Consider the following 27,949-nt stretch of genomic DNA (forward strand, 5'->3'; position numbering starts at 1 on the left):
ACCTTGTATTCTATGACAGGGTTAGACCCAGAGGTCACTGATTGAGCAAAATTAGATGGCTGACAAGCTCCAGACATTGTGCTGTCTCTGCCTCCCCAGTGTGCTGGGATTACAAGTGTGTCCAAAACCACACACCATACATGGGTGGTGGAGACCCCAACTTAGGTCCTCATACCTGTACAGCAAGTACTTTACCAACTTAGCCCCTACCTCCAGCTTTCTTTAAAACATGTAGTGTGTGTATAGTGTGTATGTATGTTGGGGGGGGGGGTTGCCATGGCACAAACTTGGAGGCCAGAGTACAACTTTGTGGAGAGGACACTCTCCTTCCACTTTCAGTTTCTGAGGATTGAACTTGGGTGGTCAGACTTTCAGTCTTCTGGCTTGACCTAGTCCCAAGTTCCTAACTCTAAATCAGCCCTATAAAGCAAGCACCACCTTCTGTGTCCCAAGCTCTCCACTGTGAAGACTGTTCAATGAATCATGAGAACTTCTACCACAATGGGAGCACCTTTATATCTTTACCTAAAGGATGACATGTAAAACCCCCAAAATGTAACATATCAAATAAAGGCACATCTGAAGTGATTTATAGACAGAAGCTCACTGTGGAGCCCAGGTGCTCCTGTATCTGCCTCCCGGATTACTGGCATTATAGCTGTGCAGTAATGCTTCATTATAACCCAGGACTTGTACAAAATGTAGAGACAAGGCTATGCTGCAGATGTGATAGCTTCTGAACCTCACCTAGATACAACTATTATAGGTAACGAACTATGCCACACACCATGGGGCTGGTGGTTTATTTACTATGGTTTTGGCAATGGAACACAGGACATCACACACTCTAGGCAAGTGTCTTACCTCCAACTCCATATGAGATCTTAAAATCAAGTTTAAAACTCATGTCTAATCTCTACCTCCAACTTGGCTGCCTAAATCCACCTTACTCCTAAATTCAGATGGGGAAGAGGCAATTGCTAATCGTGATTTTTGGTTTCATAGACAGGTTTCATGGTCAACAGTTTTCATAATGGTTGCTTGGCTCTACCAAGAAGCTTGCTACGATGGCCTCAAACTTTGCATTTTAAACTTTGTATTAATAGCTACGTATGGCAACATGTGTTTTTTATAATTTGCAAAATTATTTTTGTATGTTTATGGGTAAAAAAATATATCAGTGTATGGGCACAATCCCCCTCCCAGGGCACAAGCAAACACTCTTGCCCAGATACACACACTGAACAGTAGTTGTAAGTAACCATTTACTTCTTTGTCATATTGAAGACATTTTTATTGCGGGCAACTTGTTTTCTGTCAAACCATCTTGGCCAAATTATCTCCTGGGTGCAGGAAGCCAGGGAAGCAGCAGATCAGGATGTTAAACTGGTGCAGGGAGGTGATAAAAGGTTCAAAATAGCAAGAGCTGAGGAGCAGAGTTCAGAGAGGACCTTGAGCTCACCTTACCGTTACTGAGTTACTCTTCAGAAAACTTTAGAGATACAGAGGAAGGCTTCAGGAAGCAGCAGGACCACAGCTGACTGACATGAGGAAGATGCTTGGAGCACTGTTGCTAAGCTAAGCAGGTCCTCTGGCTCAGCACTTCTGGCCTTTGCTTAGCACGCACTTGTTCAGCTCTATCAAGTACGAGCTCTGCCCCTTGCCATCCCTCCCTCTTACATACTCTACAAGAACAAACTACAACAGTGTTGGTAAAATTCTTGTAGACGTTTCTAAGGATTACCAATCAGGATTGTTTATTTGGCCTGGCATTTATAAACTTCATTTTCCATATTTTGCATTAATTAGAAATTGTGTGGGGTATGTTCTTGGCTGAATAAGCACTGCTTAAAAGAATCCCTTCTTCTGTTGTGAGTAAACTGGAGATAATAGCAACTTCCTGTTTTCTGTATCACAAGAACTGAGGGAATGTAAGCAGTCCTACATTTCCAGAGGAAACATGCTGCGATATTTTTCCTTTCCAAATAACTATATTATCAGTAGTCTTCAATTTTGTACTTCTGCTGCTGCCACTAACTTAGGGAGACGTAACTCTTACCTTGAAGTTTTCTCACTTCAACAACAGTAGGGATTACCTGATGCAGATGTCAAATCATCACTCATTTACCAAACTTTAAAAAAGATGTGAATTCTGGGAAACTTGCTATAAAGCTAAAGGTTATAGAAAGCATAACTCTTGATAAAAGAAGAACAAAGTTGGTGATTGGATATTTTGTTTCTTCTGATCATGCCATTCATTAGATGAATACACTCAGAAAATAATTTTTTAAAAAATTTATGTTTATTTTATGTGCATTAGTGTTTACTGGCATGTTCATATGTGAGTGTCAGATCCCTGGAACTGGAGTTACAGACAGCTGTAAGCTGCCATCTGGGTGATAGGAATTGAACCTGAGTCCTCTGGAAGAATAGCTAGTTTTCTTAGCCACTGAGCCATCTCTCCAGTCCTGAAAATAATCTTTTATCGACTCTGGAGTCCATTTTATTTTCTATTTGAGACATGGTCTTGCTGTGTAACTCAATCCATCTGGCAGTATCTTTTTTTTTTTTTTCTTTTCTTCGGGACTGGGGATTGAACCCAGGACCTTGCGCTTCCTAGGCAAGTGCTCTACCACTGAGCCAAATCCCCAACCCCAATCTGGCAATATCTTATGTGTCCTCCTGTCTCAGCTTCCCCTGTGAGGGGGATCAGAGAAGTGTGCCATGACGCACAGCTTTTCCATTTCCATCCATGTTAAATGTCTGTGGGAGTATGCTACCATTTTCCTGTTCTCTTTCCTCCCTTTATCCTTCCTTTATTTTTTGAGACAAGGTTTTACTATGTAGCCCAAGCTAGCCTAAGATTCTGAGAGCCATCTGCCTGTCTTCCAAATGGTGGGATTAAAGATGTGAACTACCATGCTAGGAAAGTTCAAAATAAATTAAACTGAAAAATATGAAGTTTATTTTGATTTATTTAACAACCTAAGAAATTCACAGTATGAACAGTTCCGGTGCAGTTGGGATTCTGTAATCTCGGTGCCTTTAACGTAGCAGACTTTGGAAGTAAAATGCATGTCTGAAGGAATTTTTCTAAAATTGACCTCACTGGTTTCATTCTCAGCAAGGCCTTTATTGTTCCCGCCGTAAGATTATGTTCTCTTTCTAAAACATAAATGCACGACCACCAGACAGTATTAACTTGTCAGACATGATGTTAGGCTCCTCACAGCTACCACGGATTTTGTCCTCTCCATCCCTCATGTTCTTATAAGATTGCACTTTGACCCCACAGGAATTTAGCAGTTTCCTGGTGAGATGGAGACGCAGCCTGCTATCCACCTGTGACTGGAGGAAGTACGTGTACGTAGTTTTCTCTAAATTTTTAAATCTATGTTCCTTAGTTGATTTCCTGAATGTGTCATGATTTAAGTTAGAATAAGGACTTTAATTGGTGCTATCCCGTTGTTTTCTCCAAATCACCTGCCCTATTGTTTTGTTTTGTTGGTTTGTTGTCTCAAGTACTGGATATCACATAAACATCCTTGTGACATCGAGCTACATGCTCAGCCTTCTATAGCTCTTTGGGTCTTTCCTGCTTGTGCAGCTTGTAAAAATAACAGTGATGGTAATTTATGGTCCAGCATGGTTCAGTAGAAACTTGCTGCCAAGCTTGACAACCTGAGTTCAATCCTTGGGTTTTACACGGTGGAAAGAGAGGACTGATTACCTACAATAGTTTCTTCACACTCACTAAATAAGTGTAAAAGTATTAATTCATAAAACTTATGGGGTCTTTCAAAGAATTACTAATCACTTTTGCAAATACTATCTCACTGATTATCACAACAGCTCAAGCGTCTCAGTATTATCTTTAACTTACTTAAAGAAGGAGCTCAGTTAAGGAGTTCAGTTAATTAACTGCCCAGAGAGCAATTATGGGACTAGGTCTTCTGATTCCAGCCTGGATTTGACTCACATTAAGTCCTTCTCTGCCCCAATCCAGGTTATGTAGGGTCTAAGACTTCAAAATGTTGCTAGCTCTCTCTGAAAACAAAATTATACCATAACCTATAACAAGATTATAATCCTGCCCGGTGCCTTGGAAGTAGGTGCTAATGGATACCCTTTAGGGTTTTAGATTAAGTTTTATGGAAAAAAATCTTTAGCCTCTCTTCTTTCCCACTCTCGTTTCTTCTAGACAGGGTTTTTCTGTATATCGTTGGCTGTCCTGGAATTTGTTCTGTAAACCAGGCTGGCCTTAACTCACAGAGATCCAACTGCTTAAAAGTGTGCACCACCACCACCACCACTACCACCCAGTCCATTCATCTCTTAACCCTTCCTGTACATTATTACTCTAATCTCCTTCCACAGCCCTAAAAAGCCAGATTTTCCAAAAGATTTTTTTTCTTTTTTCTTTTTTTTTCTCGGAGCTAGGGACCGAACCCAGGGCCTTGCGCTTGCTAGGCAAGTGCTCTACCACTGAGCTAAATCCCCAACCCCCAAAAGATTATTCTTAAATGAATAAAACTTGAGTGAGATAAGAACAAAACAGGCTGGAGCTACACATTAGTAGCAGAGCCCTGACCAAAGCACTGGGGTGGAGGATGAGGTCTGAAGTAAATCTTAGTTGTATAACTGTATTGTCACAGCAACCCTAGAAGGTAGGCTATGGGCTAGGTATGACCATTCTTGAACAGAGCGGAGAATGAGGCTTGACTTGCCTACTATATACCGCCTATGCGCTGTATAAGTTAAGTTGTCAAGTACCAAAGATAAAACTCCAGGTAATCGGGTTCATACCTGCAATTTCAGTGTGGGAGGGTAGAGAGAATCACAAGTTTATGAACATCCTCGGATACAGGGGTAAGGTTTGAGATCAGCCCTGGATGAATGAGACACTACATCCTCAAGGAAAAAAACAAAAACAAAACCCAACCAACCAAAACCATCCAGAAACTTCCCATCTCTCTAGCTCACCTTTTCAAACCGTCTCCCTGAATGCTGTTACCACCAGAACACTCCAAGTATCGCCTGCCCCCTTTCTGTGGTGCTGAAGATCTAAATAGGGGCCAGACTCCTGCAAGCTAAATGTTCCATCACTGAGTCTTATCCTAACATTCCTAAACCACAACTGTTTTAAGTTCCAACCACCCAATAATCTGAAGAGATTTTTTTCCTTCTATGTATTTATCAGCTATAAAAGGCAAATTATTGGGCTGGAGAAATAGATGCTCAGTGGTTAAAAGCACTGACTGCTCTTCCAGAAGTCCTGAGTTGAAATCCTAGTAACAATGTGTTGGCTCACAAAAATCTGTAATGAGGTCAGATGCCCTCTTCTGGTGTGTCTGAAGACAGCTACAGTGTAATATATAATACTTTTTTTTTCTTTTTTTTTTTTTTTTTGGAGCTGGGGACCGAACCCAGGGCCTTGCACTTGCTAGGCAAGTGCTCTACCACTGAGCTAAACCCCCAACCTCTATATAATACTTTTTTAAAAAAGGCAAATTACTGCTCATAAGCAGCACTTGGTAGTGGATTTCAAATTGGATCCTACTAACATGCTGAACTCTTCACTCTGAAAGAAGGCAGAGGGTAGATGACAGTACACAGGGCCTCTTTTCAATCTCTAGTTCTTCATCCACAAAAGAAGGTATAGGGCCTATTTCAAACTAGTGAGGAAAACTAGTGTAGGTGAGGAGAGGCCGGAGAGCAAATGACGGGGAGCACAGGGTCCTGGTATGCAGTAATCGCCTTGGAAGTCAGAAGGCCTGACTTCTTTAAAAAATATTCTCATCGGGTGTGGTGGTGCACGTGCCTTTAATAGCAGTCCAGAGGCAAATCCAGGTGGATCTCTTGAGTCTTGAGTCCGGTCTAGTCTATATCACAAGTTCCAGGCCGGCCAAAGCTACAAAGTAAGACCATGTCTCAAAACACAAAATTAAACAAATAAAGATATTGACACCGATGGTGCGTGCCTTTAATCTCAGAGGAGGCAGAGACAGGTTGATTTTTTTTTTTTTTTTTCAGATTGATCTCTTAGTTCGAAGCCAGCTTGATCTACGTAGTGAGTTCCAAGCCAGGTGGAGCTATATACACACGAGGCTATCTCAAAAAACAAAATAAGAAATCAAAACCAGCCAAGCAAATACCCATATCATAATACTATAAAAATATTAAGGGTCCTAGTCATTAATATTCACTAGTTTACCACTTCAAGAGACTTTGGTATCTGGGCTTGTTGAAGAACCGAAAATGGCTCTTATGACATCAGGCTCAGTAGCTTTGACTAAATGTTGGCCACTTCCTAGCCTGGTGACTTCTGCCAGTTAACTTCGTGAAGCCCGGGGTTCCTTATTTATAAAATCTTCTTAGCACCTATCTCATTTGGTTGTGAAGATCACACAAGATAATTCTGGTGCAGTGCTTGGCATGAAACTGTCCTAATCCCACTAGCTATAAAATTGCAACCGGTTCCCAAAATCCAGTGTTCATAAACTTCTGGCCTGAGAGCATGCTCAGAACTGCGTTTCCAGCGTACACACCCTCCGCCCCGGGGCCAGTTTCTCCTGACCGGCTTGTCCTTAAACTTAGCGTTCATCAAATGCCACAGGTCAGGCTCTGTGACGAGATACTTGCGTAAAATTGCACATTAAACTTCCTAACGCCTCCACAGTGGCTGATGTAGCGCGAGGAAACAGGCCCGGAGGGTTCCAGCAACTTCCCCAGGTCCCCGAGCCTGGGTTCCAGGCCCATGTTGGAGTCTACCAGCGTCCATTCAAATGCTGTCCAGTCCCTCGACTCTGCCCGTCCATCGCCATCGCCCTCTGCACCTCAGGGTCGGTCTCGGGGCAGTTTTTCTCTTTTCTCCTCCAGAGCCTGAGGGGTGAGGCCCGCGATGGCGTCCCGGGCACGCGCCAAAAGCAGCTAGCCCAGAGCGCGCGGATAAGCGCCCGGGGCGATGCGGGGTCTCCGGGCCGCAGCGCCTAGTCACGTGGCGGGAAGGGGGGGCGCTGGCGCGCGCGCCCGAGCGAGCGAGCGGGCACGCGCAGACCGCAGCTTGTGGAGGCGCGAGATGCCGAGCAGGGTGTATGTATGGCAGGGAGGGGGCGGCAGCCGAGAAGGCCGACTCCACCCCCTGTGCGCATGCTCCGGCCCCCGCGGGTTATAAGGCAGCCGCGCCTGCCCCGCCAGACAAAGTGGCGAGCTGCGACGTGACTGGTCGGTCGTGTAGGTGCTGCAGCCAACGAGCCCGGTGGCGGGCAAGGGACACGAGCAGGACCCCCGGCTCCGAAGAATTGCGGCCCGCGCCGCCGCGTCACGCACACTCTGGGCGCCGCGAGATACACATAACGGTTAGTCGGGGCAGAGCGGGCAGCGCGCTGCACGGAATCCGCGGTGCCCTTGGTGCCCCGGTGGGGTCCCGCGAGCATGCGGAGACTTTCGTCCCTGGGGCAAGGGGGGCGGGCGACAGGGCATCCTGGGCGCGCGGAGCCACATGGCCCGGAACGTGGCGTGGGTGAAGGGGACCTTGAGGCGCCGGGCACAGCGTCTCTCCCGGCCGAGCTGCGGGCCCGCGGTCAGGTGGCGGCCGCCGGGCTGCGGGAGTCGGGTCATGGTGCCCGGTGACCTTGGGGGAGACGCTTCCAGTACAGCCTACTGTCGGCGCCTGGAGAGATGCTTAGGTCGGGAAGAGGGACGACCTGAGGCCGGTTCACGTGGTGCACTCCTGCCGCCTTCTGCTCGGAGGAAAGGCACTGGGGCGGGAGTTACTTAGGACTCGTGGCATACCCGCCCTGCCTCCGGGTCTGCCAATCGGTGTCCCACCTGGTGACTTGCTAGAGTGGTGTGAGGCATGTGAGGAGCTGCATTGCGGACCGCCGGTACGACTGCGGGGTTCCAGGGAACTTTGAGGAAGGGGAGGGAGGTTGGGAGAGGGGCTCTTTGTGGTCCAACCTGTGGCTTCGGCGCGCCTGCCGTGGGCACGGGGTCTCAAGGTATCCTTGTGGAGAAGATTTAAATATCCTTACATATGATCGGGGCACGCTTTCTGGGCCAAGTACATCCCTTTTCGGAGTGCGTTTTAGCCTTTCTTTATGGTGGCGTTTTTGGTGCAACCAGCAGTTGCGAAAACTAGCTTCTGATCACTCAACCAGGAAACGCACGTGTTACTACTTCAGTCTTTTCCCGTTTTCCAGCGGCTCATTATAAACTGGGCGGCTACTGCTAGTAGTTACACAGTGACAAGCTACTTTTGTTTTTTTACCCATAACTAACTTTGAAATCTTCAGGCGTTATTTAATTTAGGCTGGGAGTGTGTAGCTCAGTGGTAAGAGTACCTGACTGACCTACCATGCCTGAGGTTCCAAAGGTCGCCGGCATTGAAAAAAATTATTTTGGTTTTGTAATAAAATGAGTACATGCTGACGGGTGATATTAGTAATTATATGAGAATTTGAGAAAGGAAGGATAGGAACCAAGTCAAGCCCAAGTCTTCGGGGGGGGGGGGTTGGTGTGTGTGTGTGTGTGTGTGTGTGTGTGTGAGAGAGAGAGAGAGAGAGAGAGAGAGAGAGAGAGAAGGGAGGGGGAGCGGGCAGTCCATGGGTCTTACCCTTAAATCTAAGGTGTACAGGCAGGAGATACAGGCTTTTGAAACCCCTTCTCAAAAACAAAGTAAAAATGTCCAGGATTTACAACTTAGCCTTCCAAGTACCATAAAAAATGACCAAAAATTCAAGACTTTAGGTATTTGGGGAGGGGGGCAGATTTTGGGAGGCTCGACACAGTTTCTCTGTATCCCTGGCTGTTCTGGAACTCTGTAGACAAGGTTGCCCTTGAACACAGACCTGTTTCTGCTTCCCCAGTGCTCGGATTAAAAGCGCCTGTCACTATGTCCAGCCTAGGATAAATTTCTAAGTGAGTGTGTTTCAGTAATTTCATTGTGGGTTTAAGTAGATACTGTTGGTGTATCAGATTGTGACCTTGTTAAGTATGAGAGTTCTTGGTTTGAGGAGTGTTTTGGGAGTTTTAGCCTTGTGATTTACATAATCCTAAACAGATTAAGCGGGGCAGGGCGGGGGATGAGGTGATATAAACATGAATACCTATAAACTCAGGCAAGAAAATAGTGTTAGGTTAGTGTTTTCCCAGGTTCTTGAACCTTTCATTCCCTTTGTGCTTCAGGAGCGTCCTAGTTTGCGAGTCATGCAAGGTCTAGGTCCCAGTGTAATGCCTACTTGACTTTTTATTTCCTATGAGGACCAGTAATGTGGAACTTGAACACAAAACTGGAAATTATGGATAGAGGTGTTAGGGATGGGGAGAGAATGAATTCTAGTATTTACCCTTGGGTTTGTAGTCTAGCTGGAAAGCAGCTACAGTTAAGTGCTCTTAGCAATCAAGTTTTAGGGGAAAGTAAGGTTACCATGAGAACAAATACTGTGTTTTTTGTAGGTGTGAGACGATGCTCAATTGAAGGAAACACTAGGTATCTCTCTGAGGAAATACTACTTAATCTGAAGTTTGACAAAGGAGTGGGAACTAGTTTGGTGATAGGTTGAAAGGGCAGTTCAGACAGTAATGGGGGTCATGCAGAAGAAGCTCAGAGAATCTCATCAAAAAACTAAAGCATAGAGCGATCAAAAATAGTAAGAGGCAATGGAAGTGTCAGCCAGTGGAGTGTCTTAAGTCACTGTAAGGACACAGGAAGAAGCTAAACAGTTAACAGAACTTTGTGTGGCTGACCAGAGGCTGTTCTTAGCGTGGGACTGGATGTGGATACCTGGGGAAGCCTTGAGAAAAGGACGGAAACAGGTTTTTGAGTAGGGGACTAGTAAGGTGTTGGAAGTGAGAAACAACGGTGAAGTTAATGATGTGGTTCAGGTTGCTAGCTGGAGCAAATACAAGTTTTTTATCTTCGTTTTAACCAATGGGAGTCCTGAGGTAGTGTGACTACACCCAAACTGCCCGACTTATAAACTCATAGATTAAATTCAAAGCCATTTCTGCCCTCCTGTCTGTTTTTATTGGTGAAGCTGAAATTTTCTTTTTGTTTTCTCTTTACCTTCTCTACAGTTTAGTTTGGGAAATGCTAAGTAGCAAGCAGCTGAGTCACTCCTGTGTCTTTACCATCCATCCTTTTCCACTTTGCTTGTGAACCAGATCCTAGATGAAATAATAATTTCACCAACTGAGCTCTATCCACAGCTATCCGAAAGACAGGAATCTTCAGAAAATCATCGTCACATCGTCCTGCTCTTAAACAGTCACATCACCAAAGACTTCAGTATTCAGATTTGCCCAAGATGTATTTATATCGATGTATTGAGTTTTGATTTTTTAGTAATTGGTTCCCTTGATCAAGGATACGAACATGGTCATGCTATATATGTTTGATGTCTGCATCTATAGGTTTCTCATCTAAGTGATGTATTTGAAAGAGACAGGCCCTTTCCCCTTTTCTTCTAGTCTTCCCGTTTGAGGTTTTAGTTTGTCTGTGGTGTAGTTTTAACATGCTCTAATTTAGCATATCCTGCTTGCTGTCCTGTGTATTTCCTCTCATTGGAAGCTCACTTGAAGACCAAGTTTTTATTTCTGAGGAAAGGTTTAGGAGGAGAGATAAATATATTTCATGTTTGCTATTTTTACTTGAAGACATGGGATGTTTTTCTGTTGTATTCACAGCCTACTCTTGGCTTGAAAAGGCAGTAATTTAATTGCACTTCAGTTTTTACCAACTTTATATGTGCGTGTTTGCATTTGAGACCCTCTCAGATAACCTAGGCTTGTCTCACATTTTCTGTGTACCAACGATCTTCCTGTTTCCACTTTCCAAGTGGTAAGACCACAAGCATGAGCCACCATGCTGGACTGTAATCCTGTCTTTATTTAATATATGTGAACTCTTATGTGAGTTCCAAGGATTGAACTCAGGTCATCAGACACCATTCAAGGTTTTTTTTGGGGGGGGGGTGTTTGTTTTTAAGCAGTGGAACCTTGATCTCCTTTTTCCAGTTACCTCTGAGGCATTTAAGTTTAATGTAATACTTATTCTGCTTTCTACTTCTTCACCCCGGAACCCTAATCTTGTGATGTAACCATGCTTAAATCCTCCTAACGTCATCTTAGTACTTTCCCTAGGAGGCCTGCTTCTCCCACACAGAGGTAGCTGCCACATCATCTTTGCCTCTCTGATTCTCTTTTGTTACTATTAGTGATACCCAGTTTAGATTGCTTTGTGTAATTAAGTAAGTCAGTGGTCTTTTACCATTTATTATTGTTGTCAAGGCAGACTCTCATGTGTCTTAAGCTGAGTCCACATACCTACGGATCTGAAGGATTGTCTAAGTCACCATACCTGGTTTATGTGCTGCTAAGGACAAACCTAGGCATATAACTATTTTCCTGACTAAGCTCCAGCCTTTGCTTCTATTTTGCCATACTCTTCCTTCCACAGAGACCCTGTCTCAAAAAAATAAAGCAAAACCAAACAAACTGGGGTGGTGCCCATGTGCACTACCAGTGCTGGAGAGGAGAAACGGGAGCTCTCTTAAAGCCAAGTGTGAGGCAAAATTAGAGACCTCGTCTCAACAAAAACCATGCAGACCTCCATATGTACATACATGCACCTGCGTGCAAGTGTGTATACACACACACACTTTTATAGTTTCCCACTTTCTACTAAATTAATTTGTTGGGATAGAATTAAGTGTTTCTGAGTCAGGGTCTCACTGTACAGAAGTCTGGCCTCTGGAAATAAATCCACCTGCTTATGCATCCTGAGGTCTGGGGTCAAAAGATGTGTGCCGGGGTTGGGGATTTAGCTCAGTGGTAGAGCGCTTGCCTAGGAATTGCAAGGCCCTGGGTTCAGTCCCCAGCTCCAAGAAAAAGAAAAAAAAAAAAAGATGTGTGCCACTATGTATACTTGGCAGATAAGTCATCTTAAGCATATTGCTCTAACTAATCTTCTAAAATTCTGTGTGTTCTTTAATATTTGTCTTAGCCACATTAGCAGCATTTTCTTCCCTCTACTTTAACATTTTTTTTCCTTTTGGAGGAATGGTGGGGTCATAGATCTTAGATAATCTACTATAAAAGAGAGATCTACTGTAAGAGCCTTAGTATCATACAGAAAAGAGTTTCAAAGCTCAACAAACACTGAGTCACAGAATGAGTTCACCTTCACAAAGAAATGGAGGCTCAGCCTTTGAGGGATATCACTGACCATAAATAGACAAGCAGGACCCAGTTCTGTTTATTGTCACACTGCTACCCTGTTTGTAATTACAACCCATAATATCTTTAATTTGATTTGACAGAATTAGCCTCTGTAGAGAAAAGAACTTTAAAGTGTTCTAGTATTATAAGTTGCATAACTGATTATTGGTTGAAAAATAAATCTTTCCCTTGATTCTGTTTTGCCTCTGGTTGGTGGTGTTCATTTGTAGGTTTTGGATGTTGGGGATGTGTATTGGTTACTTTCCTCATAGTTGTGACCAAGTTACCTACAAGAAGCAACTTCAGGAAGGCAGGCCTTCTTTCAGCCCAGGTTTTGAGTATCACATCAGGGTGAGGGGGGCATGGCAGCAGCATAAGGCTGCTTGCTCACATCTGGGCCAATCTGGGACAGGAAGCAGAGCTGGGCTTTAGACCTCCAGGCCTGTCCCTAGAACCCACTTCTAACTAGGTCTTATTTCCTAAAGGTTCCTCAACTTCCCCAAACATGGCCACCAGCTAGTGGCTTACCTAGTATTCAAATACGTGAACCTGTGAGGAACGCTTTGCATCCAAACTGTAACAGGATAGAACCCAGTGCATAATTGAATGAATGGAACCTTGAGTCGGTTAGTAGAGGTAGTTCTTTGCAGGCCTTCCCACATGTGTTACACTCCTGGGTCCACAAGGTGGCAGGAGAGAACCCAACTCAGTTTTTCTCTGCCCTCCATGGGAGTGGTGTCCACACACCTTCACACATCGACACTTGTCTGTGAGTATATTTTAAAAATTGAGAAGAAAACGACACTGTTATTTGTAAACTATCTTGGAGAGTAAAGGTCTTTTTAAAAGGATTCTTTCTGTAGCTCTGGCTGTCCTGAAATTCACTGTATAGACCAGGCTGGCCTCAATCTGAGATCCACCTGCTTCCGCTTACCAACCACCACCCAGCTAGGTTTTCTTTTAAGTTACATTTCTTTAGCAAGGAGGGAGAGAGAGTGTGTGTTGGGGGATTCCTGTGGAGGAGAGAGGACAGTTTGCAGGAGCTGATTCCCCACCATGTGGGTGCCTACCATCAACCCTGCTTGTCAGGCACAGTGGCAGCGCCTTACTTGTCAGGCACAGTGGCAGTCCCTTACTTGCTGGGTCATCTGCCCACTCAGTCTCTGAATTCTGAGAGCCGAAGCCATGTTTTTACCTAGTTTCCTCTTCTATTTTCCCATAGGAAGGGTTGTTTTTTCTCTTCTCCATTTATCAGAGATTTTAAACTTATGGTCTGCAGGATTAATCTCTAAGCGTGTGGAATTTGTAAATTTATTTGTTGGAGTGTAGGTTTGTGTTAGTTACTCCTGCAATTTAGAAACTAGTAAATCTCAGACTTTATGAGCTGTTAGACACAGATTGAAATTGTCACCATTTCAAAATCACCTTGGTTATTATACTAGCACGTAACAGTGTCCAATTAAAAATATTTTGACAGTTGTAATTTTAATTTTTTTTAGGCTTCTATGCATTTACTCATTTTTTGCTTTGTTTTGTTTTTTAAAGGCTAGGGCTCACTTTGTAGCTTAGGCTGGTCTTGAACTCACTATGCAGATTACAACTCCTCCTCCTCCAGCCTATGGAGACTTCAGGTGTGCCCTGCCATGCCCAGTTTAGTTTAAAAGTGCATTCTGACCCAGTTCCACAGGTATTGCCAAACTGCCACGGGAATCTGACACCCCTTAGGGGGAGCATTATTCCTGTCCCCCTGTGAAAGTGAGGCTAGCCAGACCTGTAAGGCTACATACACAGCAGAGGGCTCATCATAGGATTATGTAATCATGTCACAGGGTAAGTCACAAATTCAGGTAGAATATTTTTCTGTTAGAAAGTGAAGGTGCGGGGTTGGGGATTTAGCTCAGTGGTAGAACGCTTGCCTAGCAAGCGCAAGGCCCTGGGTTCGGTCCTCAGCTCCAAAAAGAAAAAAAAGAAAGAAAGTGAAGGTGCCACCAATTAATGGGTATCTTACTTTGACTTGAGTTTTCTGAGTAGGTTCACATTAGCAAATGTACTTCATGTTGAAGACAACATTCTATTCAACAGCTCAGTTGAAAGAACCTCTAAAGAGGTCATTGAACCTTAGGCTTGAAATCCTTGCAGATTAAAACCACATATCCTTCAGCCTCTTATTATATTAGTACTTACTCTTAGCGCTCTGTCACTTAGAAACCTCAGCTAAGTAGAAGGGAGGCGAGTGGTTTAATAATTACTCTAATTTGAGGAAAATCAGGTACTCATTTGGAAATTGTATAATTCTCATAAAAAACCCAGTAATTATTTTAATGACAACATAGTGTGAGGTTTATATCATCAGTAATTAGGAAGACTATTTAGAGGCTGGGAACTATGTGGTTCAGTGGGTGAGTGCTTGTCTAGTGTTCAGTGTATTTAGCAATAAGTCTTAGAAAAAACACTCACAGTATAGAACAGTGTCATACTGAACTGACACATAAAAACTACAGTATTTATCTTCCTAGATTTGGTTTATTTTATTCAGCAAGTGTCCTTAGGGTCCATTCATGGCACAAATGACAGAATTTTCTTTTTTTATTATTTAGGCTTAAATTATTGTAAGAATGTGCATGGTGTATATATGTAGGATATATGTCATGGCATGCATGGGAAGAGTCAGCTCGTGGAAGATTCTAGGGATCACACTTAGGTGGGCAGACTTGCTCTAAGTACCTTTACCTACCAAGCCATGCAGTGTCCAAACAGCAGTGTCAGCTGGGCATGGTGGTACATGTTTTCAATCCTGCTGTTCAGTAGAAGATTGTAGAGGCAAGCTTACATTTTGTGTGGGGTTTCTTTATGCAATATGATTAATACTATACATGTTGTAATTGATGAGTGTTTTGTTAGTCAGGTCCAGTAGTCATCTACTACTTTTCATAGATACTTTTCCCTTTTTTTCCCCCTCTTTGGGGAGTGGTGGTGGTTGGGGGCAGTTACTGCTTGGAACTAAACCCAAGGTCCTGTGCATGTTAAATTTGCTACACTTCCAACATCATTCATATCCCTCTCTGGGGCCACTTGTGCAATAAGAAGCAAGGTTGAAACAGTTAAACAGAAGGTTACCATGTTAAATCAGTCTTAGAGATCTGTGTGTCAGGATTTGAAGCCTTAGTAATGCACATTGAGCTCTAGGTCCACTCAAAACCTGGCTGCTGTTCCCTTTAGGAACTGGTATGAGAGTACAGGGAAATTAATAGTTTCCTAGGGCTGTTGTACCTTCTCTGGAGAGAGTCCAGGCCACAGGGCTGGAATACAACTTTGACTTTCTAGATTGGCTTACTAGTATAATGCATTCTTTCTATCCTAACCCCTGAACCCCTGTGTTTGTGTGGGAGAATGAGCTGGATGGATAGCCTGGCGCATATGAACCACCCAATGTGGGTGTTGAACTCCAGGTCCTTTGCAAGAATAGTATGTGTTCTTAGCCACTGACCTATGTCTCTAACCGACTGGTGTATTTTTGTTTTTGTGGGGGTTGGGAGTCATGTAGGTCTGGCTGTTCGGGAAATCACTCTGTAAATCAAGCTGGTCTCAGAACACAGGTCCTCCTGCCCCTACCTCCCAGGTGATGATGGGATTAAGTGTGTTACCTGCCTTTCCCCACTGTGTGCAGATGTTTCTGGAATGCCATCACTTGTTTCCTAACCCTCTTTAACTTGTTTTTTAACCCCCTGTTACTTTAAGGCAATAACATTTAAACTGTGGGGCTGCTGCACACTTAAAAATCTTAAACTTCTGTTCCATCATTTAGCCTCTGGGTTTTTCTTTTAAGATTTATTTAATGTATGTGAGCACACTGTCACTGTCTTCAGACACACCAGAAGAGGGCATCAGATCCCATTATAGATGGTTGTGAGCCACCATGTGGTTGCTGGGAATTGAACTCAGGATCTCTGGAAGAGCAGTCAATGCTCTTAACCACTGAGCCATCTCTCCAGCCCTAGCCTCTTTCTGTATTTTAACATGTGAGGTTTGGTTTATATGTGTTCCCTTTTCCTGAGCTACAGGCAAAGGGGTCTAGTCTTATCATTTTCTTTTGGGATAAGGAAGGCCTTCTGTAAGTAAGAAATGCAAGTGACTTTGAATCAGAATTTTAATTATAACAATTATTTGTCAGGTGGTAGAATTGTGTTAAATCTGTTTCTGGGTTTTTAAATGTTTGCTGTCGTACTCCCTATACTTCCCCCCCCCAAAAAAAATTTTTTTGACACTCATTTACTTGTGAATCTTTCTAAAACTATTTAAAAGTTGAAAATCTAGATTCTGTAGAAAAACTTTTATTAACTTGATGAGGCAAGTCTTCGTGACTGAAAATTAGAGCTGCCTTTTAATTGGGACAAACCATAGCTGGCAGGTAAGCACAAAGTTTAATCACGTCCAACATGTATTGCTGCTGTTCTAGTCAGGGCTTGATATGTTAGACCGTGCTGCTGCCTGTGTGTAGGTGTTATTTCTATATATGTAAATACTCCTGAGATCTTCTTAGCAGTTTGGGAAATTGTAAGTAGTTTCTTTTTTTTCGGAGCTGGGGACCGAACCCAGGGCCTTGCGTTTGCTAGGCAAGCGCTCTACCACTGAGCTAAATCCCCAACCCCCAGGTACGATTTTTAAGAAACCTTAGCTTATAAAGATGTTTTTTATCTGGCTTGAATGAAATTTCCTACAACAGATTGCCTCCCCCTCCCCAGGCTACGTTTGTAAAAATAGGATTCAGATCCTTAATGTTTAGATAGATAGACAGATAAAAGCCATATTTTCTAAGAACACAGGTACCTGAGGTCTTTGTCTACATACCCCTATTACTGAAGAAGTATGCAGTTTTACTCTCCATGTTGTGCTGGGGTTCATCATCCCTTAGAGTAAAAAGCTGGATCCCCAAAGGAAGAAAAATTTTGTGACTACATAGCTCTAGGGAGAGTCCTGTGTTAGAAACCATCAGAGAGGTTTCTGGGGGGAGAGAAAGAAGGAAAAACAGCCATCATGTCTTCCCTCTCAGGGACCTGGACACGTGTATATAAGATGTGGGGGCAGGATGGAGATTTGGGAAAAGGGGACAGACTGACACAAGAATGGGGTACAAGTATGAGCATGTGGCAATGTCAGTGACACTCATTATTTTGTACACTGATAACAAAACTGGGTATGCTTTAAAAAAATACGTATAATTCTAGCATTTGGAAACTAGAAGCAGAACCCGGAGTTCAAGACCTCCCACAAACATTTGAAGTCAGCCTGAGCTGCATGTAATCCTTTTATGAAAGACTTTCTCCCATATGGACAGTCAGTCAAAACTCCTGTTTTGCTGATTTCCTGGTTAGAATTGGGATGGTTGTTGACATGTGATTTTATTGACAGAAATCTTTTTTACTTGCTTGGTTGTAAAAACTGGCCACTTTACATCATGTGTTTATTTTCCGTAGTGTCATTGCCCAACACTGAGAACAAGAGAACCATTTTTAGAAGTCACATAGGATAAATTACAAAGAAACAAAAGGCTGGAAAACAAAACAGAAGAGTAAAAGTAATTGGTCCATTGGAATTGTAGGGGTGACTGGCTTGTTGTGTCCCCCCCCCCCCCCATTTTGCAGATAGGGTCTCACTATGTATCCTTCCCTCGCCTGAAACAACAAAACATTTCCTCTGTCCTTCTGATTGTTAAAGGCTTTTAGTGCAGAAAAGGGATTGTGGAGGTTGACTTGTTGCCGACATAAATTTTTTTCTACTTCATATCCCTCAGATACTAGGTTTTCGCCGCATCTTGGAATTCATCGACACCTAAGATGCCACCTGCGATTGGCGGGCCAGTGGGGTACACCCCCCCAGATGGAGGCTGGGGCTGGGCGGTGGTAGTTGGAGCCTTCATTTCTATTGGCTTCTCCTATGCATTTCCCAAATCCATCACTGTCTTCTTTAAAGAGATTGAAATTATATTCAGTGCAACGACCAGTGAAGTGTCATGGATATCGTCCATCATGCTGGCTGTCATGTATGCCGGAGGTAAGTGCCCACTGCTCCTCACCTTAGGTGCCAGAGTCTGGACATTTTATATCTTGCCCAGCGTTACTTCCTGAAGTGCTGTGTTGAGCTTGCTTTTCATCCCTGATAACACAGGCAGCTCTTACTCCCTCATTCCATTGTGGCTTTTTGGAACAGAAATGAAAGTGCAAACCTCCTTTCTTGCTCCTGCCAGATACTTGAAAAGTAAACATGTTAAAGTATTGAGTTGCAAGATTTTAAAAAGTTACTCAAATGTCTGGAATAGTATAGTTCAAAGTCTCAGGTAAGATCTGTAATTTAAGGGCGAGTCTTGTCCCACAGGCGCACAGAGGTGAAGACAGCCGATGCCCCTAGGCTGGCATCACATGCATGTGCACACACACCAAGAGACAAGCTGAGTACAATCTTCATTTGTTCCTGTGATGCTTGCTATGGTTTCTAAACACATTTCGGCTGCACTTAAACTTGAATTGTATCTTTTTCCCTTTTTATTTTCTTTGGCACGGTGTGGAAAGTATGTATGTAGAAAGTAAACTGCTCATTTAAAATATGTTTATTTTACCTGGAGACATCAAAACCACAATTAAACATAAAGTTAAACCTACCATAAAACTTGAGGTTGTTTCATAGAAATCCTGGGGCAAAGTATTTTTGTTTAGCCAGGTTGGCAGTGTTCCATGTCGTGTTGTCTTGTGAGATGGCTAACAAGATGTTTTTGCTAAGAATTTAGTGTCTCACATGTAGCCCTTTAACAGCCAACACAAAGATTCTACTTTTCAATGGAGAATAACTTAGCCTTAGGCTACTGAATTGGTAGTGGATTCAGCAGTCTTTTTTTTTTTTTTTTTTTTTTTTTTTTTTTTGGTTCTTTTTTTTTGGAGCTGGGGGCCGAACCCAGGGCCTTGCGCTTCCTAGGCAAGCGCTCTACCACTGAGCTAAATCCCCAACCCGCAGCCAGCAGTCTTTACTGAGTCTCTTGAGTGGATTCAGCTCTGGGCTGCATGCTGGGAGAGAGAGCACTGATTCTGCTCTTCTTTTTGGTATCATAAGCCCATGAACAAACAGCATTGTGTAGATAAAGTCATAAGTTTTGGGGAAATGAGGTGAGGGTGGGTAGTTTGTCTTTTTGTTTTTTGAGACAGGGTGTTTTTATTTATTTATTTTTTTTTTTTAAATAGCTTTGGCTCTGCAGACCTGGCTGGCCTCCAACTTACAGAAATCCTCCTGCCTCTGCCTTGAAGCCGTAATTTAATTAAACATAATTAAGCTCGTTGAGGACAGGGATAAATGGACAGGAGCAGTAATTTGAAGAATACTTTTTTCTCATGTGTATCTTTTTATGTCTTTACCTTGAAAAACAATTATGGTATGAGTGTTTTGCCTGTGTGGCAGGTGAATGCATGGTGAGCATGGAGGCTGAAGAGAGAGCTTCAGATCCCCTTGGACAGGAGTTACACTTGGCTGCGAATTGCCATTGCTGCAGAGAAGCAAGCCTAGGTTCTTGAGGAGTCAAGCTCTTAACCAGCTGTGCTAGCATTCATTCCGTCCTCCCTTCCAGTTTTTCAAGAGAGACAGCGTTCTGTGTAGTAGTAGGGTCTAAATCCCACCCCACCCCATGCTAGGATTTAAAGGCCTATGCTACCGTGCCTGTCCCACCCCTCACAGTCCCCCACCCTCTCTCTTTTGAAACTGTTTCTTTTGTCTCAAAGGTTAGCACCTTTGGATGTCCTAGAATTAGCTCGGTAGACAAGGTTGGTCTCATTCAGAGATCTGCCTACCTCTGCCTCCCAAGTGACAGAATTAAAGGTGTACACCACCTCATTTTTTAAAAATATAGTTCTCATTGTGTAGGCCAGGCTGGCTTACCTCTGCCTTGGGTAGTAGACCTGTGTCACTGTTGTTGTGAATATTTTCTAACTTATATCACTTTAAGGTTTTTATTTATCTCTGTCTCTGTTCTTGTGCATGTGGGATATATATATAGTCATAGAGGCCAGAGAACAACATTGGATCCCTCAAGGTTGGAGATATGGACAGTTGTAAGCTGCCTAATATTGATTGGGTATTGGGAACTGAACTCAGGTCCTAAAAGAGCAGCAAGTGCAACTTGCCATCGAGCCATCTCTCTAGTCCTAGATACCAGAGTGTTCGAGGGACAAGCCCTGACTATCCTGTAACGTGCTAAAGTCACAGAAATCCTCCTGCCTCTTCCTCCCAAGGGCTGGGATTAAAAGTATGAAGCACTGTACCTAGCCAAGGAAAGATCCAAGTTGCTTTTGATTTGTTTTTCCCATTTTCTGGGAGTTCAAATGTTACAAGATTACAGTAGCCTAAACTTCGTAGCACACCAGTGTTGCGATGATTATTTTAGAATCTGACTGTGTAAAACCCTGTGAAAATGTATAGACATTCTACCAATGTCCTATACACACTATAAACTTAAGTTTCCAAGTGTCCTGTGATGTCATGAATTGGCAATTTTCATTCATTAGGCCTCTGGTAAGGGCTGTTCATGTGGCCAGTGCCTTCCAGCTGCCTCACATGGCAGAAGGAAAGGTATGCTCCCTCAGGCCTTTCACAAAACTCACGAGGCTCTGACCTAATTATTTCCTAAAGGTCTTGCCTCTCAATACTCAGTGCTCTTGCTTTTGGTTGAGTTTTATGTAACGTGATTTTTCTTCTGCCATGTGAGGTTGGAACCCAGTCACCCAGTCATCTACTGTAACCAGGCAGGTTCCAGTGTCCTGTAAATAGTCATTCGTTCAAGTCCGTACCTATGAAGTGTGAGACTCAGCTTGTTTTTTTAATTCCAAATAAATGAATTTAATACTTCATCTTGTAATCAACAAAATGTTAGTGTTTGAAGGTGTGCCTCACACAGTGGCATAAAATTCGGTTCTCAGGCTTATGAACCATGGTGATGGACTCCTTAGTGTTTTAGCCTTTTAAAGGTAAAGGAATTTATACTGCCACATTTTTGATTCTCTCCTAGGTCCTATCAGCAGTATCTTGGTGAATAAATATGGCAGCCGTCCAGTAATGATTGCTGGTGGCTGCCTGTCTGGCTGTGGCTTGATTGCAGCTTCTTTCTGTAACACGGTGCAGGAACTTTACTTCTGCATTGGTGTCATTGGAGGTGAGTGGCTACTGATTCATTCCATATTTATTTACTGTCACTATTTGATAGATAACACACTTGTCGTTTTAGAAAGCTGGTCTTTAACTGAGTACTAGTGAGGTGGTTCAGAGGGTAAAGGAAGCCTGAGTCTTCCCCTGACCACATGGTGTAAGGAATGAACCAGATCTGGTAGGGGCAACCTCCACTCTCACACCAAGGCATGGGCATGCGCATAAACACAGAGTGTTTTATTCATTTAGAAGACAGGGTCATCCGTGTAGCCTTGACTGGCCTGAAACTTGCTATGTAAACCAGGCTGGCCTCAGACTCAAACTGCATCACTTTAATAGTAGACACTGGTAGTGGAGCAGGGTGACACTCAGGAAGCAGAGGCAGCATAGCCAGCCTGGCCTACAGAATGAATCCCAGGACACCTGGTATAGTTAAAGTTTATGCAATGACTCATGGAAGGATGCCATTGGCTGTTCTCTCCTTATCTCCTTTTCCCACGAGGAATAGGCTTTTATTACAATAGGACAGGGTGATACCCCGGTGACACTTCTGAAGGTCTTCTCAGTTTTTATTTAGTCATCAAATTAAGAAAATGAGCTGTTGGGGGCTGGAGAGATGGCTCAATGGTTAAGAGCACCAACTGCTCTTCCAGAGGTCCTGGGTTCAATTCCCAGCAACCACATGATGGCTCACAACCATCTGTAATGGGATCTGATGCCCTCTTCTGGTCTGTCTGAAGACAGCTACAGTGTACTTATATATAATAAAAACATCTTTTTTTAAAAGAAAAGTAACTGTTGGCTATGATAACATTTAAATGTGTGGCTTACTATATGTTTTCTTCAGTGTACAAAACTAACCTTTGTTTGCTTGTTTAGACCAAAGAGGATGAGATTTTGTGTATTTTTGTCATTTTCTTTCAGTTAATTATGTATTATAAACAGCTTTTATTAATGTCATTCAATATTTGGGCCAGATCAAATTTTGCCATGTCCAGCCTAGCTCCAAGAGTTGATCTTCCTGGGACAGTAATGGAATGAAGGAAGGACACAGTACATACAGAGGAAAGCTGGGGTCAGATAGGCAACTCTAGGAATCTCAGCATGGTTATTAAATACAATTGAGCGAGGACACAAGGTTAACTGTATATACCTGGATCAAGGAGACAGGTTTAGCTAGGTCACAAACATCAAATTTCCTGCAGCTGGGGTTACAAGATGGTTGTAAGTTTCCCGGTATGGACACTGGGACTCTTTTAACTCAAGTCCTCTGCAAGAGCAGTGCGTGCCTTAGCCACGGGCCCATCACGTTAGCCCCACTTACTCTAATGTCTTTGCTTGGTAGTTTTAAAGATATTTCTGTTATGACGTTGTGTGTTATCTTTGCTCCTTTCCCTAGGTCTTGGGCTTGCTTTCAACTTGAACCCAGCTCTGACTATGATTGGCAAGTATTTCTACAAGAAGCGACCATTGGCCAATGGCCTGGCTATGGCAGGCAGCCCAGTGTTCCTCTCTACCCTGGCTCCACTTAATCAGGCTTTCTTTGGTATTTTTGGCTGGAGAGGAAGCTTCCTAATTCTTGGGGGCCTCCTCCTCAACTGTTGTGTAGCTGGATCCCTGATGCGACCAATAGGGCCTCAGCAAGGCAAGGTGGAAAAACTCAAGTCCAAAGAGTCTCTCCAGGAAGCTGGGAAGTCTGATGCAAATACAGATCTCATTGGAGGAAGTCCCAAAGGAGAAAAGCTGTCAGTCTTCCAAACAGTTAATAAATTCCTGGACTTGTCCCTGTTTACCCATAGAGGCTTTTTGCTGTACCTGTCTGGAAATGTGGTCATGTTCTTTGGGCTCTTTACCCCTTTGGTCTTTCTTAGTAATTATGGTAAGAGTAAGCATTTTTCCAGTGAGAAGTCAGCCTTCCTCCTTTCCATTTTGGCTTTTGTTGATATGGTGGCCAGACCGTCCATGGGTCTTGCAGCCAACACCAGGTGGATCAGACCTCGAGTCCAGTACTTTTTTGCTGCTTCTGTTGTTGCGAATGGAGTGTGCCATTTGCTGGCACCTTTGTCTACGACCTATGTTGGGTTCTGCATCTACGCGGGAGTCTTTGGATTTGCCTTTGGTTGGCTCAGCTCCGTATTGTTTGAGACGTTGATGGACCTCGTTGGACCCCAGAGGTTCTCCAGTGCTGTGGGCTTGGTGACCATTGTGGAATGTTGTCCTGTCCTCCTGGGACCACCACTTTTAGGTATAGTATATCTCCCCTCCATTTTTTGTTCTGATCAGGTTATAAAGTAATGTATGAAAAACATTTAAACCTTTAAAGCACAGTTGAAGGCTGAACTTTAATAATAGGGTGCATTTCAGTCAGGTAGAAGAGTCACCTCGTTCACAAGATCAGAGTGTACCAGTGACTGTCCTAACCACTGTGCGTCTTGGACTCATGAAGCTCAGGGTTATTTTAGTAGCAGTTCCATAGATAGTTCTGTTCGGTTTCATTAGTTTATGAGTCATTAGACAATTTGAGAGCTTGAGTTACTAAACTTTTTCTTTGGGTGTTTTGTCTGGGTTGTGTTTTGTTTATTTGGTTTCGTTTTTTCAAAGCAAAGTTTATGTGTAGCTTTGGCTGTCCTGGAACTCTCTGTAGACCAAGCTGGCCTTAATCTCCAAGATTCTTCTGCCTCCCAAGTGCTGAGATTAAAGGCATACAACCACCATTGCCTGCCTTAAACTCTTTTACAATCTCATGTTGGACTGACAGCATTACACCCCCTTACTCCAGCACTTAGATGCAGAGGCAAGATGATTGAGTTCAAAATCAGTATTGGCCTGTACAACATGATCCTCCCAAATGTCCCAACTTCCTTTTAGATGTTTGTGGTGATTAATTTATTTATAGAAAAGATTTTAACCAATTTACCTTAAAATTCTTTTTTTTTTTTGGTGGGGGCTTGGGGGGAGCTGAGGACCGAACCCAGGGCCTTGCACTTGCTAGGCAAGCGCTCTACCACTGAGCTAAACCCAACCCCTTACCTTAAAATTCTTTTTGGTTCTTTTTTTCGGAGCTGGGGACAGAACCCAGGGCCTTGCGCTTCCTAGGCAAGCACTCTACCACTGAGCTAAATCCCCAACCCCTTACCTTAAAATTCTTATAGCCAAAGATTGCCTGGACCTCCTGACCTTCCCGTGTCCTCCTCTCAGTGCTGTGATTATAGGCACATGCCACTGTACCTAAGGATGCTTTGAGTACTCCCTTCCTGCTCCTCCCGCTACCCTGTTCTACAGACTCCTGTCTTGCAGTGTCCCATTCCCTAATACGGCTTTCAAGGCTCTGCAGAGCTGGGCCCTATCTGTCTCTCCAACTTTGTTTTCTACCTGGGACCCAACTCTTGCTTTCCTGCTCACACCCTATGCATTTGCAATGGCTGTTCTGCCTGGGTCCTCTCCATCTTTTTCTTGACAGGTCCATCTTCCTGCTGCCAAAGAAGCAGCCTCCCTCACCTCCTCACCACTCACGAGTCTCCACTGCCCATGTTCTGGTCCCACAGCTCTCCCTGTAGCACAGTCTGTTTGTATAGTAGCCATATAGAGTTCCTTTCAAATTGGTCAAGTGACATTCATTACCATCAAACAGCACAAGCTTTGGGGAGAGGATGTATGTGGTGAGCCATTTTCCAAATTCATATGGTGTTGAAACAGAGGCTTCCTGCAGCACAGCGGTAATAGGTGCAGGCCTCAACTCAGACCCTTTGTTCCCTTACTAGGCCTGTGACCTTCAAGCAGTTACTTAATGTTGCTGTACTTAAGTTTCTGTAGCTGCTGGAAGATACATTGTGGGTTTGGTGCTGAGAGTGTGCTGTTGGCTACTGAGCAGTGCTGATAAAGAACTTTGGCCTTGGTGACTGGAGTAGAACTGTGTGGCCTTGGACACTCTCAAACTTCCTTTGAGTTAGTTTACCCTTTGTGTAGTAAGAGAATGGATTATGATCTCTGACTTTTATCATTGAGATTTGCCAAGAGTTAATTGTTGCCAATTTGAAAATAGAAAATACAAGGCCAGTCAAAATCAGAGACACTATAAATAGAAAATCTTGCAGTTCGTTTTTTGTACTTTTTTGTGCTCTCGTTTGCGGGCTCTCTGGAGGTTGCTTTGGCATCTTTTTGAGTATGTCCTGCACTTCAGGAGGGTGTCCTTGCTTCTCTTACCTACACAGCCTGTCTTCTGCACCTTTAGGCCGCCTCAATGACATGTATGGAGACTACAAATACACATACTGGGCTTGTGGCGTGATCCTCATCATCGCAGGCCTCTACCTCTTCATTGGTATGGGCATCAATTATCGACTTGTGGCCAAAGAACAGAAAGCGGAGGAAAAGAAGAGGGACGGTAAAGAGGACGAGACCAGCACTGATGTTGATGAGAAGCCCAAGAAGACAATGAAAGAAACACAGTCGCCAGCGCCACTGCAGAACAGCTCTGGAGACCCCGCGGAGGAGGAGAGCCCAGTCTGACCTGTGGAGCATGAAGAGAGCAGGTGTGACCCGAGACATCCGAAACCATTCTGCTGGCCTCTAGTCTACCAGTGGTGCTCCGTGCAGACAGTGGACATTTGTGTGGAAAACCCACCAGGTGTTCATTGGTGGGATTTTTTTTTTTCACTCCTTACCAATGCCTGGATTTAAAATATACTCTGCTTTAGGTAGGGAGTGGTTGACAAAGAATATGGGGAAGAAGCAGTGATCTGTTTGTTTGTTTGTTTGTTTGTTTGTTTGTTTGTTTTAATCTTAGCTTTTAACAGTGTCATGAAGATTATAATATGTGCCTTAAGTTTTAGTTTTTAGAACTCTTTAGAGAGCCTTAACTTTTAAAACCATTCTGCTGAATTCATCTGTTTAAAACGTCATTTTAAGAGGAAAAATAACAACTAGCTTGCTTGAGGTAACTAACCTTAATCTTGTTTTGTTGTTGTTGTAATGCTTTGTCAGACAGACATTGTTACCGGAACATTTATGAATAGAAATACTGCTTAAAGGTCACAGGTTTATAAAATACTGACTAAAGTATTTTTCTAGCATTATAGTTGCCTGGTACATCTGCTGCTAGGTATATATTTGAGAAATTTGAAGCATAAAATTCTGGATCTTGGCAGTTCCAGCCACAGCCTGTCACCTGCTGGGCACCTCTTCTGGAATGCTCACTACAGTCTAGTGCTAAGGTGTTGCCACTGAATTGATACCTTTGCTCCTATTCAGAGACACTGTGTGGTTAGAAGTAATTGGCCATTTTTGAAATCAAATGCAAAAAGTTAGTATTAAAATCTACAAAACAATTCCTTAACACGTCTGATTTAATGTAAACAGTATTTCAAGCATCAGCTGAATTCAGCGTAGGTTGTCCCAAAACCTTAGTTATGGTGTGATACTCTGGGTATGTGTGGGTTTGAGGGGCTGTGAGTGAGGTCTTGGTTCTTAGGATTGACCCAGGGCCATGAGCATGCGAAGTACATGCTGTACGGCCGAGCCACAACCCACAGGCACCCTGGAGTCCTCCTAGTCCCTGAGACCTTTTCTCTGATTTTTGATAGCTCATTTATTTACTGATAGTTTAGAGCTGTATGTGAGATATCCAGTACAGGGTGAATGTATGCGCTCTTTGTTTTTTACATTGTTTTCAGTATTTGCAAAACCGAGAGGGTCAGTGTTTGGCCTCAGGGAAGCCAATAAAGATAAAATAGGGTGGAAGTTTGCAGACTTTCAGTAAGTACCCACCTCCCGCCACACACACCAGACTTACAGGGGAACTTCTATCATGCTTACGATTATTTGACGCAGTCTTACCTCCACATCTTAACTTTCACGACCCTTTCACTTACCTGACATGTAGAAAAATGGGTTTAATATATGGATAGGAGGAAAGATGGACCAGATTGGAATTACAGTGGGTTTTTTTTTTTTAAACCTGATGTTTTCTGAATAGAGGCAGAAAAAATAAGACATATGACACTGAATTGGATCGATGCATTTAAAATACCATTGTAATTGACAGGGTGAATACAGATTTACAACCTTGTGTAAGAAGCTGACTTTTTCCAAATAAAACATTTATTTTATTTTTAGAAAACGGTTCTTCCACATGTTTATTTGTGAGGCATATTGTGTCTTTGTTTTTATTAACCTTTCTAATAGTCAATTGTCAGTTTATATGCCTTGACTTGTACATATGGCTTATTTTATGTTTTTTTTTTTTTTCTCCTTTAGTTAAGGCAAAGCAGGGAGGATTGTAAGACATCTTGAACTCCTCTCCCCTGATGGTTAGCCCTAAGACACTGGAAACCACCTTGCAATAAGTAGTGTTGTGGTGAGAATTTAGAGGGGAAACTTTCAAAGTTTAGGCAGACGCACCTTGGTGTGGACTCTGCTATCTACTGTGAAGCCATGTCAGACTTCTGTGAACCTCTCTCTTCTATAAAAATGAAAGTCTGTTGACGTGTAAACTTGAGCAGTGTGTCTGTGTGAGGATTCCTGTCCCATCTCGGATGCTAACGCTGTATCT

The 27,949-nt window shown here is 43.3% G+C and overlaps 1 protein-coding gene across 3 annotated transcripts; it reads left to right on the forward strand.

Annotated features, from left to right (window-relative positions):
- Window positions 1-106: 106 nt before the first annotated feature.
- On the forward strand, window positions 107-27,517 carry Slc16a1 (solute carrier family 16 member 1). 3 transcript variants are annotated; one of them, XM_039101760.2, is made up of 5 exons: window positions 107-6,842; window positions 18,011-18,270; window positions 21,263-21,406; window positions 22,799-23,644; window positions 25,631-27,517. In XM_039101760.2, the coding sequence occupies exons 2-5, from the start codon at window positions 18,054-18,056 to the stop codon at window positions 25,906-25,908; spliced, it is 1,485 nt and encodes a 494-aa protein (XP_038957688.1). In that variant the 5' UTR covers window positions 107-6,842; window positions 18,011-18,053; the 3' UTR covers window positions 25,909-27,517. The 3 variants fall into 3 exon arrangements, with proteins under 3 accessions (XP_038957688.1, NP_036848.1, XP_063137386.1); NM_012716.2 differs by lacking the exon at window positions 107-6,842 and adding an exon at window positions 7,211-7,358 and having other exon boundaries at window positions 25,631-26,726; XM_063281316.1 differs by lacking the exon at window positions 107-6,842 and adding an exon at window positions 7,395-7,886.
- The last annotated feature ends 432 nt before the right edge of the window (window positions 27,518-27,949 follow it).

The sequence above is a fragment of the Rattus norvegicus genome, chromosome 2 (genome assembly GCF_036323735.1).
Source record: "Rattus norvegicus strain BN/NHsdMcwi chromosome 2, GRCr8, whole genome shotgun sequence".
Taxonomy (NCBI): domain Eukaryota; kingdom Metazoa; phylum Chordata; class Mammalia; order Rodentia; family Muridae; genus Rattus; species Rattus norvegicus.

Bases quoted from the DNA above. Each gene is read 5' to 3' on its own strand.
- Slc16a1 (XM_039101760.2), top strand. From the start codon at position 18,054: ATGCCACCTGCGATTGGCGGGCCAGTGGGGTACACCCCCCCAGATGGA. The intron at 18,271-21,262 runs GTAAGTGCCCAC...ATTCTCTCCTAG, and splicing joins GGCTGTCATGTATGCCGGAG to GTCCTATCAGCAGTATCTTG. The intron at 21,407-22,798 runs GTGAGTGGCTAC...TCCTTTCCCTAG, and splicing joins CTGCATTGGTGTCATTGGAG to GTCTTGGGCTTGCTTTCAAC.